General features: G+C 36.3%; 1 protein-coding gene across 3 annotated transcripts in view; it reads left to right on the top strand.

Annotated features, from left to right (window-relative positions):
• Positions 1-18,583, top strand: part of LOC137931969 (uncharacterized) — a 39,001-nt gene extending 20,418 nt beyond the window's left edge. For 2 of the 3 annotated variants that reach the window (XM_068775484.1, XM_068775486.1), the window contains exons 3-9: positions 118-891; positions 1,761-1,872; positions 7,959-8,098; positions 11,148-11,291; positions 11,911-12,184; positions 13,633-13,820; positions 14,398-18,583. In XM_068775484.1, coding sequence (XP_068631585.1) covers positions 118-891; positions 1,761-1,872; positions 7,959-8,098; positions 11,148-11,291; positions 11,911-12,184; positions 13,633-13,820; positions 14,398-14,475 — 1,710 coding nt within the window. In that variant the 3' untranslated portion in view covers positions 14,476-18,583. The remainder of the gene's footprint in view (positions 1-117; positions 892-1,760; positions 1,873-7,958; positions 8,099-11,147; positions 11,292-11,910; positions 12,185-13,632; positions 13,821-14,397) is intronic. The other variant, XM_068775485.1, reaches the window with a different exon arrangement.
• Positions 18,584-18,738: the final 155 nt, after the last annotated feature.

Genomic DNA, 18,738 nt, shown 5'->3' with positions numbered 1-18,738 from the left:
AGTGATATCACGAAGTGACATAGAATGAACGAACGCGTCATTGGCTAATGTTTATTTGTGTTATCGTGCTACTAATATGGGACGAAGTTTGCTTAAACAATTTATTTTTATTTTTAGGAGGTGCTGAGCATAGCGGCCGATAAGCTCGAGGAGATTATCACACCGATTAACGAGACTGATTACGAGCACGCGAGCAAACACAAGTATGCCGAAGTCGGCTCGCCCGACTCCACGGAGGAGATGAAGAACTTGGAGAGCAGGCAGGCGGCGGTTACGTTGCTGCAGATAAAGAACTACGATCCGTCGAAATACGTTGTGAAAGCGGAAGAAGGTCCGCACATAATGTTCAATAGTGTTCCCAGTTTACCGCCGTCGGACAGGACGAGAGAAGTGACGCATTGTAACGCGGTCATGGATATAATAAGTAAAGCAGTCGCCGTCGCACAGCGGGACAGCGAGGAGTCGCAGACTTTCCCCCCGAACTACGCCAGCGTCATCGATCGGACGCACCCGGTGAGCGCCACTGAAGGCGGCTACTCGCAAGAGTACTCTGAAGACCAGTATACATACGGCGCGACGCAGCCGGCGGCCAGTCCCAGCAGCAACGACGATCACGATAACAAAGAAATGGACCTCTCGTTATACGGCTCCGTTAAAACAGAACCAGTGGAACAGTCCGAGCAAACCGACACAGATTCCTTCAAACTATATGTCCATCGGTCAATGCAGAGTAAAAGCGCGAACTTCGCGGACGAATACAAGCAACATGTGTTTGGGCGCGGCAACAAGGTAAAGCAGACGAAAGACAGCTCGATCTACGAGGAGTGCAGCCAGAGTAGCAGCGGCTCGGATCCGGACAGGCTACAGATGGATATATCGGAGATGTCGCAGGTGATGTACCAAACTATCTGCAATGTTCACTGCAACGCCTTTCTTTTCACAATATTTAAAGTCCATATAAAACATAGAACTGAGCGCGTAAATACATTTTCTAATATTTAATGTAAAAGTAAAAAAAAATATTTGAATATGTACTGACGGCCGTTGGAGGGTTCTTAGTGGAAACCACAAGCCTGCAGACGCGACATGAGAGGCCCCTTAACTGGTGAATCGACGACCAAGATTGCGGAGTCGCTGGATGCGGGCAACGCACAATCGGTCTATGTGGCGATTTTTGGATATGCCTTACATAGAGTCTATCGGCTTATATGATGATGATATAAATATGGAACAAATGACTCGACCTTTGTATATAATTGTCACTGTTTTGACCATTTTGCACTGTGTGATCTTTAAAAGTTACTGTTTATTATTATATTAATATCTATTGTCTTACAAATCTCTGTGGAATAGATCTTATCTGTCCAGTATTTTTACCGTCAGATGAAAATATATTAATATGAAATAAGTCACCGAATCATCGAGAAATATAATAATGGTTTGCTTCGGAAAAATGTTTTCAGTGTGATTAATATTTTTTCATGGATACTACTTCACACTTAATTACATATTTAAATTTAATAATTAATAAGTATTAAAAATTAAAGTTAAAAGTGTACAAAGTGATTGAAAGTTACAGACTTGAAATTAGATTTTCCAACTACAATTGAATTATAATTTATGTTGTAAATTATAGTTACTTGATGTTTAGGTATTTATTTAGTAACAAAAATAAATATTATTTATTCCTTGCAATTATGGTGATTAGCTTTAAAATATCATTGTTACTTTAATTTAGAATTTGGTATTTCTATTTTTAGGACGATCCAGAGGAGACGCAGTCGGTTCCATCTACGCAGTCGTCACCCAAGCCTCCGTACGAAGGTGAAAACGTCAAAGAATCCTTGTGGCAAGCCCTTCATAGACAAAACGGTAGTAATATCGTAAAAACTGGAAGTTGTCACTAACATTGAGAACGTGGTTTCGGTGGTGGTCTAACTGCCAAACATCCGATGATGAAATTTGTCATTATATACGGGGTGATTTTGTGTTTAAAGACAGGCTGTCGATTAATGTATGGTACTCTATATCCAAAAATCTATAGTTTCATTAATAATAAAAAACTTAATGATTACATAGTAAGAAGGGTTTTCAAAATTCGAATACTACATTTGAAATTAATTATTGTTTACTATTTATTGCTGCAGATTTTGTACTGCCAGAAGTTATTGGACTGTCGCATTCCAATTGATACAATAAATTAATTTAAAATATTTCAGAGGTGCAAAAGGTTCAAAGGAATAACTGTATAGCTTATTTCCTGGCATAAACTATGCATTCATCCCTAAAAAGCTATTACACCTGTAACCAATCACTCTGTATATTTCTTTTATATTTGTAACAAAATTTTATATTGAAACGCTAAAAATATGCAACAACGTATAGCTATAATAGTGGTAACTGGTAAACCATTGAGCGCCGCGTTTAAACCATATCATAACCCGTCCACTCCGTCTAGAACAGTTTACAAACTCGCCGTACAGCTACGTATTAGACAGGTTTTTTTTATTAACAGTAGACACATCGTTGGAATTTCTTTCCCCACTTTTTTTAGCGCTAAAACTTTCTGAAGTAGTAGATAATGTTGGCTTTAGAGGTTATAATAAATCCAAAAGCAACTACATTATACTCAAATGCGTAGCAAGGTGTGCCGGAGCGGCGAACAAACGGAACTGAGCGGTTGATACGGTCTCTTTTCGTACGTGCATATCTTTTGCCCTCAAAACGAAATAAATCGGTTTATATCCAAATCGAGAAGCAATTTACTGCAGTCAGTGCTTGAAGTGACCGCCTAAGTGAATTAAGAACTTGGCGGTTTGTCAACGAAATAAGTAATATATATAGTATATATATATACTTATGATTAGTTACTGCAGAGAGCCAACCAACACCCGACGAAGCTGTAAACGACAACAGTATTTCTCTATGACCATATAATCTTTGTGTCATAGAACGTGGTCTTTCACTTCGAGCCTCACTGGCAAGCTCACGGTCGCTCAATGAGCCATGAAGAAATGAGATCAGTAGACGAATGGAAGTAACCAGGCCTGAGTAAAACCAAAAGTAAGCGCAGCATAGGACGTTTATCCATTATGTGGACAGACGATCTTGTTAACGTTGAAAGGCAGACAGCCGGCTACTTCTTACTGGTCCTATTGAAAGTCTCTGGGGAAGGCCTATGTCAAGTAGGCGGAGGTCTTTGAATAAATTGATGGTACTAAATTTATCATTTCCTAACTAATAGTTAAGACTTGACAAACTCGGTCGTAATTTTTTTAATATTTAAGACGATACATACATTCAACATAGTTTAACGTGAACATACGAAAATCGGACATAACTTTTTACAATAAATACGTCTAGAAAGAAAAAGTTAATGGCATTTATGGTAGGTATTGTAGAATTTTTTTTATTATTGTCTATGCGAAAGTAGTTTTTGAATAGCTATTAACTCATAGTGTTAAATCAAGGATTAAAAATTTGCATAGCATGTAAACTATTAAGTTTTCCTCTGAAACACCGCTAATTTTTCCATATTTGGCTGGGTAATATCATTTGACTCGGAACTTTCAAATGTTGGATTTGTCGAATTTGTTCTTAGTTGTTTTGTTAACCAGGTCGTATTATTCACCTAAGTTGTGTGGTCTTTAGGTATATTTATTACCAGGGAACAGTATGTTCTATTTGTGCTACACGTTTCGACGTTCTGGACAATAGAAATAAGTCGTCTAGAAGGCGTTGCCGCTGTATCGTGAGGAATTATTTATTGTTTTCAATTTAAATAAAGAGTTTGTGTCAATGTCACACATCTTTATGTTTTTCTTAGTCGTGTTCTCATTATAGAACAATTATGATCAAAGAGGTTGTTTGCTGACAATACAAACAATTTTCGACAATATTTTTATCCATGAGATCTGATCCGTCCATTGTAAAGCCGGACGACCTACGGATGTTAAGCCATTCACTCAATAGTGAACAATTAACAAGTTGATGTCTTATGTCCAGGTCATGCTTCTTCTACTAGCTATCTGAGGTACTATGCTCAATTTATATATACCTGGAACAAACCGCGCCGCTTGGTAAGTCCAACTTCGAGAAAGACATCACTCGTCGAATTCAACTTATAAGCGTAGCGTTCTGGAAGCTCCGAAACATCTTCTAGTCTTAAATATGCAATGTCTGAAGACGAAGGTCTTCGACAAATCTGTGTTGCCAATAATGATATATGGAATCGAGACGTAGACGCTAACGACAGACCCTTTAAAAAGCACAAGGTCACCACCATAGAACAATAGAGAGGGCTACACTCTGATTCGGTGCGAGATTAATTCAGAAATGAGATACGCAGAAGAACCAAAGTCACAGATTTAGCTTGAAAAATTGTTTGCCTGACGACCGGTGTCGGAAGGTTCTCGAGCGGCGTCCACAAGCCGGTAGACGCGGTGTGGGTCAGCCCCCGCTAGGTAGACGTAGTTCAAGTCGCAAGAAGTCGCTTGATGCGGGCAGTGCAAGATCGGTCATGGTGGCGATCTTTCAGGAAGGCCTTGAAGTGTGCGTCTATAGGTTGAAAAGGAGAAGAAATTTTTTCTCGCCTATCGATTAATGATATTTGAAAAGTTTTTTTATTCTTTTCTCTATCTAAAGCAATTGCGAACTTGATCCAGTACATATCTACATTTTTATGCATCTCTAATTTGAAGTTACTCATTTTATTTGTAAGGTAATATATATTATATTACAATTTAATAGTAAATATACTTGAATGTTTTTGTTGTATTTGTTATATTTATACTTCATGTTTACGTCGACTACCCCAGTACCAATATTTGATTCTCTTCTTTCACCATACTATGGTTGTCCGTAAGAAATTGCTTCGAATGATAAGATCGTGCATTTTTATCTTTTCGTTATTACAACTCTGTTTGTCTTTATCATTTTATATCAATAATAAAGAGTGTTAAAAGCATAAAATTAAAATGTTACGCATCTAACTGTCTCTAATAGCTACAAGATTCCGTAATTTTCTTTTAAAATTCCGAAGTATCGGAAGTATAAACAGTTTAATTTATATAAGACGCGAATCGTTTTTAATAGCAGTACCAGTTACTTATTTCTATTGCTATTTAAAAAAACTTATATTGCTGTTAACAATTTTACATATACTAAATATTTTATACGCTGTTTATCGTCCTTATATTAGTTGTTTTTAGTGAACGTATATATTTTATGGACGTTCGGTTTTCAATCGACATCTTGTCCTTCGACAAAGGCCACCCTCTAAAATTTTCCAAATTCCTTTTTCCCTTGCTGTTTTCATCCATTCTGCTCCAGCCACATTTCTGACATTTGTCTGTTTCTATTGTTTCCATTTAATTATCCATTTCAAGGATTCAGCTGCAGTCTTATTCGCATCTTTAAATTTAGTTTTGTTTTTTCTCTCTATTCCATTCTGACAAACACATTGCTAATTTGCAGTTTAGTCAATGTCTATGTTTGTCCATACGTCAAGCACGGTAGTATGCATATGTAAAATATTTTTTTCATGACTTCGCTGATAGCCCAAGATATTTTCCATGTATTTGCTACATAGTATCTTTTAGAGCTATTAGCTAGCCTAGATATACGTATTCCTTTATACATTTTATTTCTTCGTAGTTAACCATAATTTAAAATGACTCTAAGGAGTTTGTTATGTTTTTTCCTTGCAGTATTACATTGTAACCTTTGCCTTAGTTTCATTGGGCACTCGGAAAATAAATATATATAGTCTGTAAAACACAGGTGATTTAGATTTTTACCATTTGTGTTCAGTGTTTCGTGATCGAATTGCATATCCCTCTATATATTTTCTAGGGCTGCTGAAAACAGCTTGGTCAAAATAGGGAATCATTGTTGAAATTCTTCTCCTGAAGTTTCGAGCCTGACCTGGGTTATGCTAGTGGAATATATATTTTGTATTAGTCGTATATATTTGTAATATACTCCCTGTTACGTAGAGTGCTTTCCAGATGTAGTTCTGTACCAAAAAATCGAAGGCTTTATATTATAATCAACAAATTCTAGATGTATGTTTTGTTGTATTCTTTTTACTTCTGTATAACTTTCCTTAAAACATGTAAATAGTCAATCGTTTAATATCTATTGCGGAAACTCGCCTGTTCTCGGGGTTAGTTTTCATCCAAGGTAAAAGTGGTTCGTGACAAAATTATTTTTTAAAAGCGAATGCTAGATCTATAGAATTGTAGTTAGTAAGCATTACATTGGTCCTGTATGAGCGTAGCATAGGTAATTTAATTATATATCAAAAGCCTTATTATCGCGCCTCAAGATGACTAGTGTAAATGTGATCTTTGGCAGAATTTTATGGATAATTCTAGAAAGCGTCTTATTGTTATGAACTGCAAAATCAGTTACCAGCATCATGATCATATTAGCCGGTACGTATACTGCTGGACCTGTTGCAAGCAGTCTGCATCTGGTGTGTTCTTACGACCTTAACAAGTTCATTTGTCCACCTTGTGGTTGGACGTCTGTGGTCTCCATTCCAGAACATTAAGACCACGTTATGTGGAATGCTCACAGCCATTACAACCAGCCAATTAATAGGGATATATCAACATCGAGTAATAAAAGATAAAAGTTGTAAAAAGCTACGTAATTGTGAAGTTATAAAAACGTATTTCTTTCTTGCAAATATATTTCATTCTAGGCTTCGCTATCACGCGATATTGTACAAAAACTAATTATAGTGGCTTATGAACGAAATTTTTTGTGCCGCAGGAACTTAAATTTTAGTATTCGCTTACCGGTCGAATGTTTTTTTCCTGCTTTATCAAGGCTCACTTTATTGGTTTTACATTTATTAAATCATTTTATTTGATCCGCAAATCTGTCTTAATGTTAGCGGTATATATATTTATATTATTATCCTTTAAGGATCATTTATAGTCATAACATGTGTAGGGCAATAGAAGAATGCCCGAAGAACTCAATTTGATGGAAACTTGAATCAAATTGACCTCTCCGTTTCCAGTATCCCTTAACTTAAATCTAAGAAAGTTTTAACACACCCTGACCGGAGAAGAACCTACGACAAACTAAGACTTTTATCTGTTATTACTTTCACAATATCCTTGATAAAGTAGTAGAGGAATTCATTCCCAAGCATTATTTTCATATAAAAATCCCTGACCCTGTAATAGGACTTTTGGTCAAGTTTAATTACACGCTAAGTCAAAAAATACACGTGAGCGATAACATGAGAATTTTTCAGTAGTAAATGCAAGATAATTATTTGACAGTGACAATAGTAGAGCGCAATCGAGATTTATAATGTTGACCAGCCTAGTACACTTTTATAATGATGAATAATATAAAAATGAAAATTAAATTTCTATGAATTATTTCATATAAAATAATCTTCATTATGCAGTTCCACATAAGGACAATGTTTTTATTAAATGCAACTGAAAATTTGTGAAATATTTCTTGTCCTCAATGTTTGTTCAAACAAATTTGTGGAGCGTGAAACTATCGTGTATGTTTTCTAAATGGCTATTTCTAGATGGCATGCAATGTTCCAGTCAAAATCATTATTTTTGATCTGATTGTTTTAGTTTTGCTGTAAAAATATGTAAATACAAAAAAAAAACAGAAGGACTCATATCCTTAATAGATTATTAATAGAAATAAATACCAACCCATATTAATACAAAACTTTAAAACTTGGGGCTACTAGCGTTTCTAGCGACGTGCCGTATCTGACCGTCAGATGAACGCCCTGCTCGTCAATTCGAGTATTTTTATTTTTATAATCATTACATATTATGTAGAATTATATTAATTTGAATCCATTGCAGATAAATTGCTTCTACTTCTAGCTTTTTAAAAAAGTTTTCTGATTGTTCCTTCTTGTTATAATATGACGATGTATTTTTAAACAAGAGTGTCACTCACAGGTCGTGGGGGTGAAGCGACGCAGTTGCTGCGCAGGCTTATCAACAGCAAACACCTGGGCATGACGGTCTCCCCTCTACGAACAGCCACTTCGCCACTTCCAGCCAGCTTGCTGCAGCCGCCCAACGGAGCGGTCTCCCCGGTCAGTACAAACGAATACAAGAGTTTTACACTTTTAATTTTAGTACTCTGAATATATTCACAACGTCCAAGTAAAATTTTTCAAATTAAATTTATACATTTAATGACCTGATTGTACTAATAGTTATTCTATAATTTAAAAATAAACTTTTAAAACTTTGACGTCAGTTTCTAATTAGATTTACAATTAATGAAGTGATAAATAGATAAGTCAAAAAAGGTCTTTAATCGAGTTTTGTTGTGTCACGTGAAGACATGCATATAAAAGTATGAAATTCTCCAATTAGAAAAACTTGTCGCATTCCCTCCAGTATGTTGGATTGAGAATTAATAAACATAATATTCTTTTATTAGATAGCACAAGACTTTACCAGTATTTTTATAAAATTTCAACAAATATATCCAATATTGCAACAAGAATAATGTAGTTGTTCTCTGTATTATCTTTATAAAAACATCTCTATTACTTTTAACACTACAATCGTTACAAAAGAAAACTTATGGATTATTCATGGTGCACTCTGACAAGACAGTTAGGTAGAGTTGTAAAGGAAACAATAGCACTTGTGAACAGTGTAGTCTTGGCCGAGCACGAGATCGAACTGACGCTGTTAGTGGATAGGTAAAATTAAATTCTTTAGTTTACACAAAACCTCGTGTTCATCTCGCATTGAGGTAAATATTGTTTTCCTTAAGGATTTGAATATGCTCTTGGACGATGCCTTCTGATGGTTTATTGCACTATGAGCGCGTGAGGATTCGCTTTTACTTATAATTACAAATGTATTCGTATGCGCGAGGTGAATAATGATTTTGGGTCACGGACGCATTATCGCGCACCATAACAATACATACATCTGTATACATTATACTTTTTATGTTATGTTATTACTATATAGGTAATCTATTACCCTATGCCTATTGTGTTTTTCTTTTTTTTATTATTCTCAAGTGAGCATTTGTACGTGTTAACCGTTAAGGCGTCGATGTGACCTTAGTTGTAACCTTGTGAGGCTAATTGATAATGTTTTTGTTTCCTACTAGAAAATTTGCATACAAATTATAAGCAGTATACGTGTTATAAGCAGAGTTGTTTATGAATTATTTTAACTTTAAGATTTTCTTTGGGCTTTAATCGGCATTATTTCAGCCGTACGGTGTCCACTGCCAAACTTTTCTGTAGAATTCCTATAGGAGCAGTTACAAAAGGAGACTTAATGCGTACGAAATAGACTTACTAAAAAGCATCAAGTACAAAGTGGGTTATAATAAAACACATTTTTAAAAATTATACAAAAAACATGTGCTATTACGGACATATATTTACTATTAATCAAAGGAAGGAATGTAATTTTTTTTTAATTACGCCTGATAAAGATTTCCTCTAGATCTTCGGAAACATTCTTCCAAACGACACTACGGGTTTCAAAAACATGCCTGTAAGTTTAAGATATTAAAACGGCCTCAATTTCTTGTTTAATGCTTTGCATAATACAAGTGCAGTAGAAGATTGCTCTTGAAATGTCACCGTGAAAAAAAAAACAAATAAAGGTGACAAATATGAACTTCGTGATGGTCACACATTAGCTATTAACTTATTAAGATCCATAAAGTGTCTCAATTATTTGTAAGTCAATGTACACGATACTATAACACCACGAAGCCACAGGGTAATTTTATCTCTTAGTCTTAGTTTAGCATAGGCTTTGACTAAAGGCATGCTATTGTACTACAGAATATGTTCACAATAACGATGTTTGAAAATAAATTGTTCTAATTTTTAAGAAATAAAATAAATTCAACCAAAAGTTATATCACAAACTGGGGTTTATGAAACAGTGGGCTGTTATATAGTTATGTACATTGTTACATAGTTTCTTGTTAGTACTCATTATGTGGCGCGTGGCGAACTAACGTAAAAGTTAATTTTAAGCTGCCGATTATAGATGAATGTAATGAACTTATGTAATAAAACTAGTTTGACTTTGACTTCACCCATTTTTTATAAGTTTTATTTGGAAACATTTATGGTCATGTATGATCTCTATACCGGCATTAGAGGTGTGACAAGTGGTCTTGAAGCAAGAAGTTATTTAAACAAAAAGTTTTTTATAGCATACGCCAATTATAGCTCGCCCCACTACCACTCTTATATCGTGGAGTTTACTATGCCTTTCGGTTAACCTTCTCTGTGGCACGATCTGCAGGCTTCCTTTTTTTCCCGAGAATTAAAATCCAGATCTATTCAGGGTCAAAATAAATAGATACCTACTGAGTCTCTGTGCTTCCTCTTCAACCACATCGTCACCTTCTATCAGCCGAGTTGGTGGTCAAAAGCGGACATGAAAGCGTTAAAAAAATAATACAACGCTGATAATCTATCCACGATCTATATAGGTGTATATATAAACATATATGTATTAACAGTAAATAAATTAAAATAACTTCACATAAAATGCCAACTACTATTTGTATAATAAAGAAAGCCATTTAAATCATTTATAAGATGATTGATTAAAAATGATGTCATTGGCCTTTTGTCATTGGCGGTGATTTCGTGTCATTGTGAACTTCGTATTCGATTATATCTTAGCTATTTTAATACTTTAATTATTTTACTTTTTTTTTAAAAATTTATAATCTTTTTTTTCTCTTAAGAATTTTGTAGGTATTTTAAATGAATGATCGATTCTTCAATAATTATTTTGCAATATTTTAAAATTACAATTTATTTTGGGCCTGTTTATAAAACACTTTCGCCCTAAAAGGGAACGCTCAATATGACACGGATGGTAAGAAAACAGGACGATGCCCGTTAACACATTCCAAAGCTGATTACAGACATAAAAAAACAAATATGTGAATTAATATGTATAAATGAATCTTATTTAAAAAAAAAAAACATTATTTTTTGATGGTTTGTTCATTTGTTATTTTCAGAGAATCTAGCTTTTGCGACCTAACATTTCGAAGAAAATGGGGTCGTAAAAACTGTGATATGAGTGTCAAATTTAGAATAGTGTAATTTGATAATGTAATTTATATTTCAGAATGGCGAATGGTCGAATTCAGGACGTACTGGCAACACTGTTATGGCGGGCGGCACTGCGCGAAGGAAGCAGAGCTTTCCCGTGCGAGCGCAGCCTGCGTGCGAACCACCGACCTCTCCCTGGCCTCATCCCACCTCCGAAAATGTAAGTCGCTAATTAGTAATTTAAACATTTATATTCTTCAAAATGTTGGTACTGGCACAAAATTTCACACCTTAGACACAAATTTATCATTGAATAAATTAAAAAATGTATCATTTTTAAAAATAGAATGCTGCAGTGTCTCTTCCGGTTAATTCATATCTTTACTACTTACGAATTTCAGTACAAATCAGAACGTAGGTCGGTGATGCGCGGCAGTTTAAATGCGTGATATTTTCGGTACGCAATCCGTGATGAACTAACGATTTGCCGGACTCGGATCGTTATTTCAGCTCAGTCTGCATACATTTAGTGTAATAGCGACTGACACACGTCACTTCATTCTAACGCGATTGTTTGGGCAATCATTGTGAAATTTCGAAACCTTTCTCTTACAAAACGGTTTCTTTTTTAAAGTTTAAGCTCTTGGTTAAAGCTTTTAAATAAGGCTCAAGTGCTCCCACGAAAGTACCTCGACTTGGGCTGTCACTCTTCGATAATACCCGATCAGTATTCCGACTCAAGGGCGCTTGAGGGTAACGAACCAAACTACACTACCAGTTCGGAAAGGGTTTTATTACAATAAGTACGTTTTAAAAGTTTGGTATAATTTTGTTTGCAGCAAGAAGCGATGGAGGCGGGCAGCGGGGCGGCGATGGGAGCCGGGGCAGCTGGGGGCGGAGCGCGTAACGTGGCGCGAGTGGAACTGTCGTGTAGCAACTGCGGCACGCACACCACTACCATCTGGCGGCGCGACGCGCGCGGCGAGATGGTGTGCAACGCGTGCGGCCTCTACTACAAGCTGCACGGCGTGCCGCGCCCCACCGCCATGCGCCGCGATACCATACACACGCGACGCCGTCGCCCGCGGCACGACGCCAAGCACGCGCGGAACAGTCAGTACCAACAACACTCCACCCACTTCATACACTCACGTGTTACCGCAAAGCCTTCACTTACTTTCACGGGTCACGGGGGGTTCTCTGAGTACCTTCACAAGTTCAAGCTCAAGGAGGACCCCTCGTGCTTCTGAGAACCGGGCGTGGGCCAGACCGTGGTCCACCTTGTGGCCCACTGTCGGGCGTTCGGAAGACTGCGCGCAGATTCCGAATGCCGGATGGGCAAAAAGATAGAGGAAAGGAATGTCTCGGCCATCATGCAAGACGAAGGGGAGAGAGAATGCTTCCTCAGCTACTGCAGGAAGGTGGTAATAAATGCAATAAGTAAAAATAAAACGAACACTTTGAACAATAAATAATGTTGCAAAATAAAATAAATTACTAGAATTAAAAAGTCCCTGTCCCACACGAGATAGGGGAACGAGAAATAAAAAAAAAGCCTTCACTTAAAAACTAGCTTTTTTTGGAAGTTGACCGTTCATATACCTCTATTATCAACCAACAGTATACAATGTGAATGGTAATTATAAATGTTAGAACTTTCAAGGAAGTGAACGCAAAGCTCATCATTATTTCAGCCATAGGACATACTATGTCCATGTATGTATGTATGTATGGACATAATATTATTATTACTCTTGGATAAGTTTGCTCGATATGCTTTATTGGTTTTACAAACATATTTCAGCAAAATAATAAAGCATTACTTAAAGCGAACATTATTTTACAGATCAAAATGAAACAAAGAATTTTATAAAACTTTTAATGCCAAAGAAAAAAGTTAGGCGATTATGAAATATCAAACTGATGTCCACCCCCACTTTATATCAAAAGGCCAGTTTCTGTATAGCGTTAGAATGTATAATATATTGTTAACTTCATTGTTTCATAGGTTATGTATTGACATCGACTATGTATTGACATCACTACTTCTAAATGTAGGTAAGGCTCAGTGACTTACGAAAGTACTTTACGACGAAATTTGGAAGGAATATTCCTTTTCGCCGAGTAAAAATCAGCTAAGAACAAATTTTACAATATTCCACCCGGAAAATGGTTAAAAAGTTTATTAAAAAATGCATATTATTTTCAAATTACAGCTCCTGTTGTTATAAAATTTGATCAAAATATTTGATTTCGCATGTCAAAAATTAGCAAAACTGTATTTTTCACCCAGAAAGTGCAGGCCTCGTCTAGCGGGCAGGTGGAGCTAGTTAGTTATAAAAGAATTTAATCCTTTCGCTACGACAGTGTGCTCCGTTGAATTAACAATGCTGAACCGTGAACGATGAACATTATTCGTGAAAATAAACACATTGTCGTCATACACTGACGTTGTCTTTAGGCAATGTCCATATGTACTGGACTCGCGGATGTCGTCTATAGGCGACGCTTGTACTGAAAGGGTTAAGTGTGAAATGTTCATAAGAATTCTTGTTATCCAGAGTCACGGCGCAGCGCGGGGTCGTGCGCTGAGGTGTCGGAGGGGGGAGGCGGCGGTGGGGGCGGCGGCGGCGGAGGAGGGGGTGAGGCTAGCGAGGAGGCAGTGCTGGCGGCGTTGCGCAGGCAGCTGCAGCCGCACCTGCTCGCCGCGCTACACGCGCACAACCCGCAGCCGCACCGCAACGCACAGGTCACCTCACCTCTCCTTAGTCATGTCTCTTATCAGGGTCTCAGTCATATTCATATGGTTCCTTGTAGGTCCCTTTTCAAACAAAACCATTTCTCTCATTGACGCGTTTTGTACGGCTATCGGGTTCTTAACGCACAAAGAGTAGCCATTTTGAATTATCAGGTTATATATTACAATAGAACCATAACACATTATAGAAATTAGGAAGAAATAGTTGAAATTTCTCTCTGAGCTGGTGTAATGCATTATTTTGTCACAATATTGGATGCACGGAAAACGTCGACTTTTATTCAGTTCCGACATTTCCATCGACGTTATGCAAACCACAAAACAACTTCTATACACCAGCCTTTGCTTATACCTGGCAGAGAGACCCTCCTAGCGTACAAACTCTTTAAATGTAATATGAATTGACGACTCGCACGCAGCTCGCCTCATCTAGACAGGTTCTAAAGCGTGGTCCAGATGATCCATTAGCATTATAACGAAAATATACTTAACAACACTTTGGTTATTATTAATTATTTTTGTTTATATAGATATAGACTGGATATTTAATTTCAAATTTGTTTGACAGGTGGGGCCCAGTATGACCGAATACGACGACGCACCCCTGAACCTCGCGAGTCACGTGGCCGCCGAGGAAACGCATTGACTGCTGCACTGTGATACCGAGCCCCGCCCCAGCCCCCGCGAGCCTGCGCAACCTCAGCCCCCTCCGTGCACGATCCCAGAGAACACATGACATTATCTTTACACTCAGCATTATATATTTATTTTGACAAAACGAAACCAACAACGGTATTACTTTCTTATGAAGCAAAAAATATTTTTTTTGTTTTTACATTACCAGTGATATTAAAAATTTATAGCGTAAAATCGTTTAAGCTTTGAGTTAAAACACATAAAGAAAACAGAGGTCGGATATCAGTTTATATATTATCATAGTGTTTAATATGTTTTTACATAGTTTTAATACGTCCAGTACAGGTATACTTGACATATTAAGAGTATGTTGTCCAGTCTTGAGAACAAAAACATCAATTTACTTATTGTTGAAAACTGTGTAAGCAATTTGAACTAAGCAGTTCGTATAGTTTATAGAATTGGATTACAATTTGAAAATATATTTATATTTTAGCAAGTAAATAACGATGCAGTAACCAACCGCCAGTAGTGATAGTAAGGCCAGTGTCTAAAAGACAATACTTTATGACGATTTTAACTTTTTCTCCCCAGTTTACTCTTACACATTAAAACGAATAACAGATTTAAACAGTATTCCATTGTATAGGTATATCACTTATTTGAAGAAGTTTAATATTTAATCACCATAAAATTATATATTTTTGTATATTGCAACACGGAATGCGTAAGCTATTTGTGGATCCTTTCGTTTAAGATTTGAATGTTAAATGCAAAATATTTAATTATCTCGACTTAAAATAATTTAGAGTAAGATGTTCGGCACGAAAGCCGCAGACGTTGTTTTCTATATGGCAACATCATATTTGATGTAACTGGATCTGTTCTTTAAATTTTTTACACAAACTAAACATTCATTTAGTGACAAAAAAGTCAAAATCATTTTAAAGTGTTTTGACCTAATTTAATAAAAATACTATAATAATATTATTTTACATATAGCTAATCAGAATATATGAACGGAAGAAATTAATTAATAGAATTATGTCATTCATCTTCAAAAATATTTTTTAAGCGCCAATCCGAACTTTAAAATGTTTGAATTACAACATGTTCCCTGCCCGCTTTGTGTGGCCCTCACTGCCATTTGTGGATGTTATTCCATAATAATTGTATTATGGTACTTATTAACATGCCAAAAAATTCCAAGTTTTATATCTACAAGACGTATAGTTGGAAAATAAGCTTTTTTTTAAATTAATGTATCCTCAGTCCCTTAAAGGGATGGAATTCGGTAAAATTCGTGTTCTTAGCTGACCTCTACTCTGCAAGAGGAACTCTTTAAATTAAATTTCAAGTCTCTAAGCTTTATGGTTATAGAGATATCGTGTTGAGTCAAAACATAGGTTGTAGTATCATATATACACATATAGTTTAACGGACTTGAAATGTTGAAAATAAAATGTTTAAAGAACAGATGGTTTAGTCTTGGAATGTAGCCGCGCGTGGAATGTCCGCCCGGCGTGCAATGCAGTTGCCGTGCGTACGTTTGCTCACATGTGATACATGCAATTATTGGATCATTAACTAGTGCTATAGGTTTTCGTACGTTACGGTCGGTCGTGTCGGACGCGGTCGCGCCACGTCTCGCCTTGCCTTAAATGCTCTCTCGATATCGGTGAAATTATATTTACGGTTACCTATTGCAGGAAGCAAGTATTCATTTAGTCTGTAGTCTCGTTCGTAAGGTAATGTAAATTTTATTAAGTAGCGACAGCGCGGCGAGCCGGTCAAATTATCGTGTATATTTATTTCCCATTTCGGTCAGTATTTAAAATGTAAGTATTTTCTTTCATTATCTTCGAGTATTTTTAGATGTTAAGAATTTTAAGCGTTACGAAGCAATAACTTGTGAGTCTCTTTACATATAGATATATTTTTTGCGAGCCTTCAGGAAATGTAATACTGCAGGGCGAACAGATAGTTTAATGGTAACAGATGAGCAATAAGAAACATATTAAGCGATATTTCTATACGTTTACCACAACTGGTATGGTAAAAGAAATTTTTTTGGATTTTTATTTCAATAATGAATATGTACGTTTTGGCGTTATACTAAGAGTAGTGAAGTAGGATATATAACTGTCAGTGTGCAGTATGAGCGAAGTGTACCCCGAGTGGGGTAAGCGTCCCGAACCAAACTCGCGGCATTATTTTGAGTTAAATTTGTAGGGAATCACCTCAGAGCGGTCAGTGTCGGTAGCATTTACGTTAACTGTAATTTACAGCCGGCTGTTTCGTTATTGCTTCCGAATGATATTGCAACTCGTATTCACCGTCCTTTACTTAACGTCTTTACTTAATTTAGTGGTAATTTATTTATTATTGAATCCCCCACGGGCCAGTAAACACAGTCTATGAGACATTGTGATAATACTTAGCTAGACCTTGCTCACGATGGGCGTCCGATCGCTCGCTTGTGGCAGCTAACTCTCGTATTTTCGAATAATGCGTCATCATTATCGTATTTTAAAAGCTTTAAAATTGAGATTATTTATTCTTTAACATCTGGGAAACTGTAGGGTTGCCGATGTGTAATTATGTTGTGTATTGCCTTCCTCACCAGTTTAAAATGATATTTAAGACAATAAATGATATCTTATACTGTTTATTGTTAACGCTCTCTAATCTTCGGCTCTCTGATAATTATTTAGATCTGATTTACGTGAATCGAAAATATAATCTCGATTGTTATTCGTTCTGTTGTTATAAATTGTGTGGTTAGAATTGAACTCAGTGAAGCAGATGTCAGATCATCTCAGCGTCGCAACTAATGTAGTGATCTAGTGCTCGTGCAATCAGTGTCCAATCTCCACTAACATTGCTGCCCGCAGTAGTGATACAGTATTATTTTTATTCATTTTTACTCTGTACATTTTTAGTTACGTATTATTTTAGTTTTAACAAGTTGATGTTGAGATGAATTTTAAATTGAGATGAAATGCCTATCTCTAGTAATAAATTTACAATAACGAATACTCCATTTTGAATATTCGTTTTCCTGTGTTTCTTACTATTGTTTCGAGCGCGTCTTGAAATGTAGGGACGAATCGAACATTCTTGGATCTTCCATTTCGTTTATTTATTACTTATAGGTTAACATACGGTTAGCGTTAACGTCGGTATAGCGAGTGCTGAACAATGTGTATGAATATTATTACTAACAAACCGGTTGTGTTGTGTGTGCTTACGCCTTAACAAGCATGTGTTTGTGAATTTGTTTTGCCCCGTCTCGCCACTACGGCGAACACCTTTTCGAGTATATTATAATTTATGCTGAAATATTGGCTTCGTAATCCTTTACAATGTTATCCTCATGACAATCGAGGGCTAAAGACTGACAGGCATATTTTATGTAACGTCTTCTGTTCATACGTAACATACGATCGTTCTCTCTAAATGTCGTTGAAAGTATTTTAGTCCAAATGTGATATGTTTGATAATATAGAAGAGTTTTCGTGAAGCAATAACATTGTGATAAGTAGTGGAAGGTTGTACGAACGTGATGGAGTAACGGTTCATGTGAAATTGTTGTCAATTATTGTTTCCAAGCGTGACCGAGCTCGCGGCTCTCGGAGATACTAAGACGTTCTGCACTCAATATTTTCGTATAATATATATTAGCGTAACCCGGAAGCTGTGAGCTCTGTCCCGCAGGATCAAAAAAACTTTGAAGATTCTTATAATATCCAAACCGACGCATGTGTCGTAGACAGGTGTCCTGTATCTCGTGTGACGTAAGCCTCATTTTGCCTAGAAATATTCACGTAAATAGTGTAATGTCTACTTTCCAATAAGCTTGAAGGACCATTAAATTTATTGATTGTTGTCAAATTATGTGACTGTGTTTAAATGTAAGTTTCAGCATAAATTATCCGATGGATATCGTTGAGAGAAGTTGCCGCAATACTCATTGTGAAAAACATTAATTATTGTTGTATAGATGGTAAATAATGTGACTTACGCAGGGATGGAAACTTAAATTATTAAAATTTTAACTGATATATTGGCTATGTAGTGAGTAGAATATTTTTTTACAAATAAATTATAGCAGCTAACTCGTTTTGTTTTATTGATACCATGACCAAATGTCTCACATCATAATTTCAGCCATAAGACGTTTACTGCTGGACATAGGCCTTAATGGATTTCCAATAAACCCGTTAAACATGGCCTGCAACCAGTGTTTTTCGACGTCCTTGACAAATTTTGT

The sequence above is a fragment of the Battus philenor genome, unplaced genomic scaffold, assembly GCF_028537555.1.
Source record: "Battus philenor isolate CCGP_79_NKW_IND1 unplaced genomic scaffold, ilBatPhil1.0.hap1 SCAF_9, whole genome shotgun sequence".
NCBI lineage: Eukaryota > Metazoa > Arthropoda > Insecta > Lepidoptera > Papilionidae > Battus > Battus philenor.
Note: the sequence above shows the minus strand (reverse complement) of the source record. Positions and strands in the feature narration are given on the sequence as shown.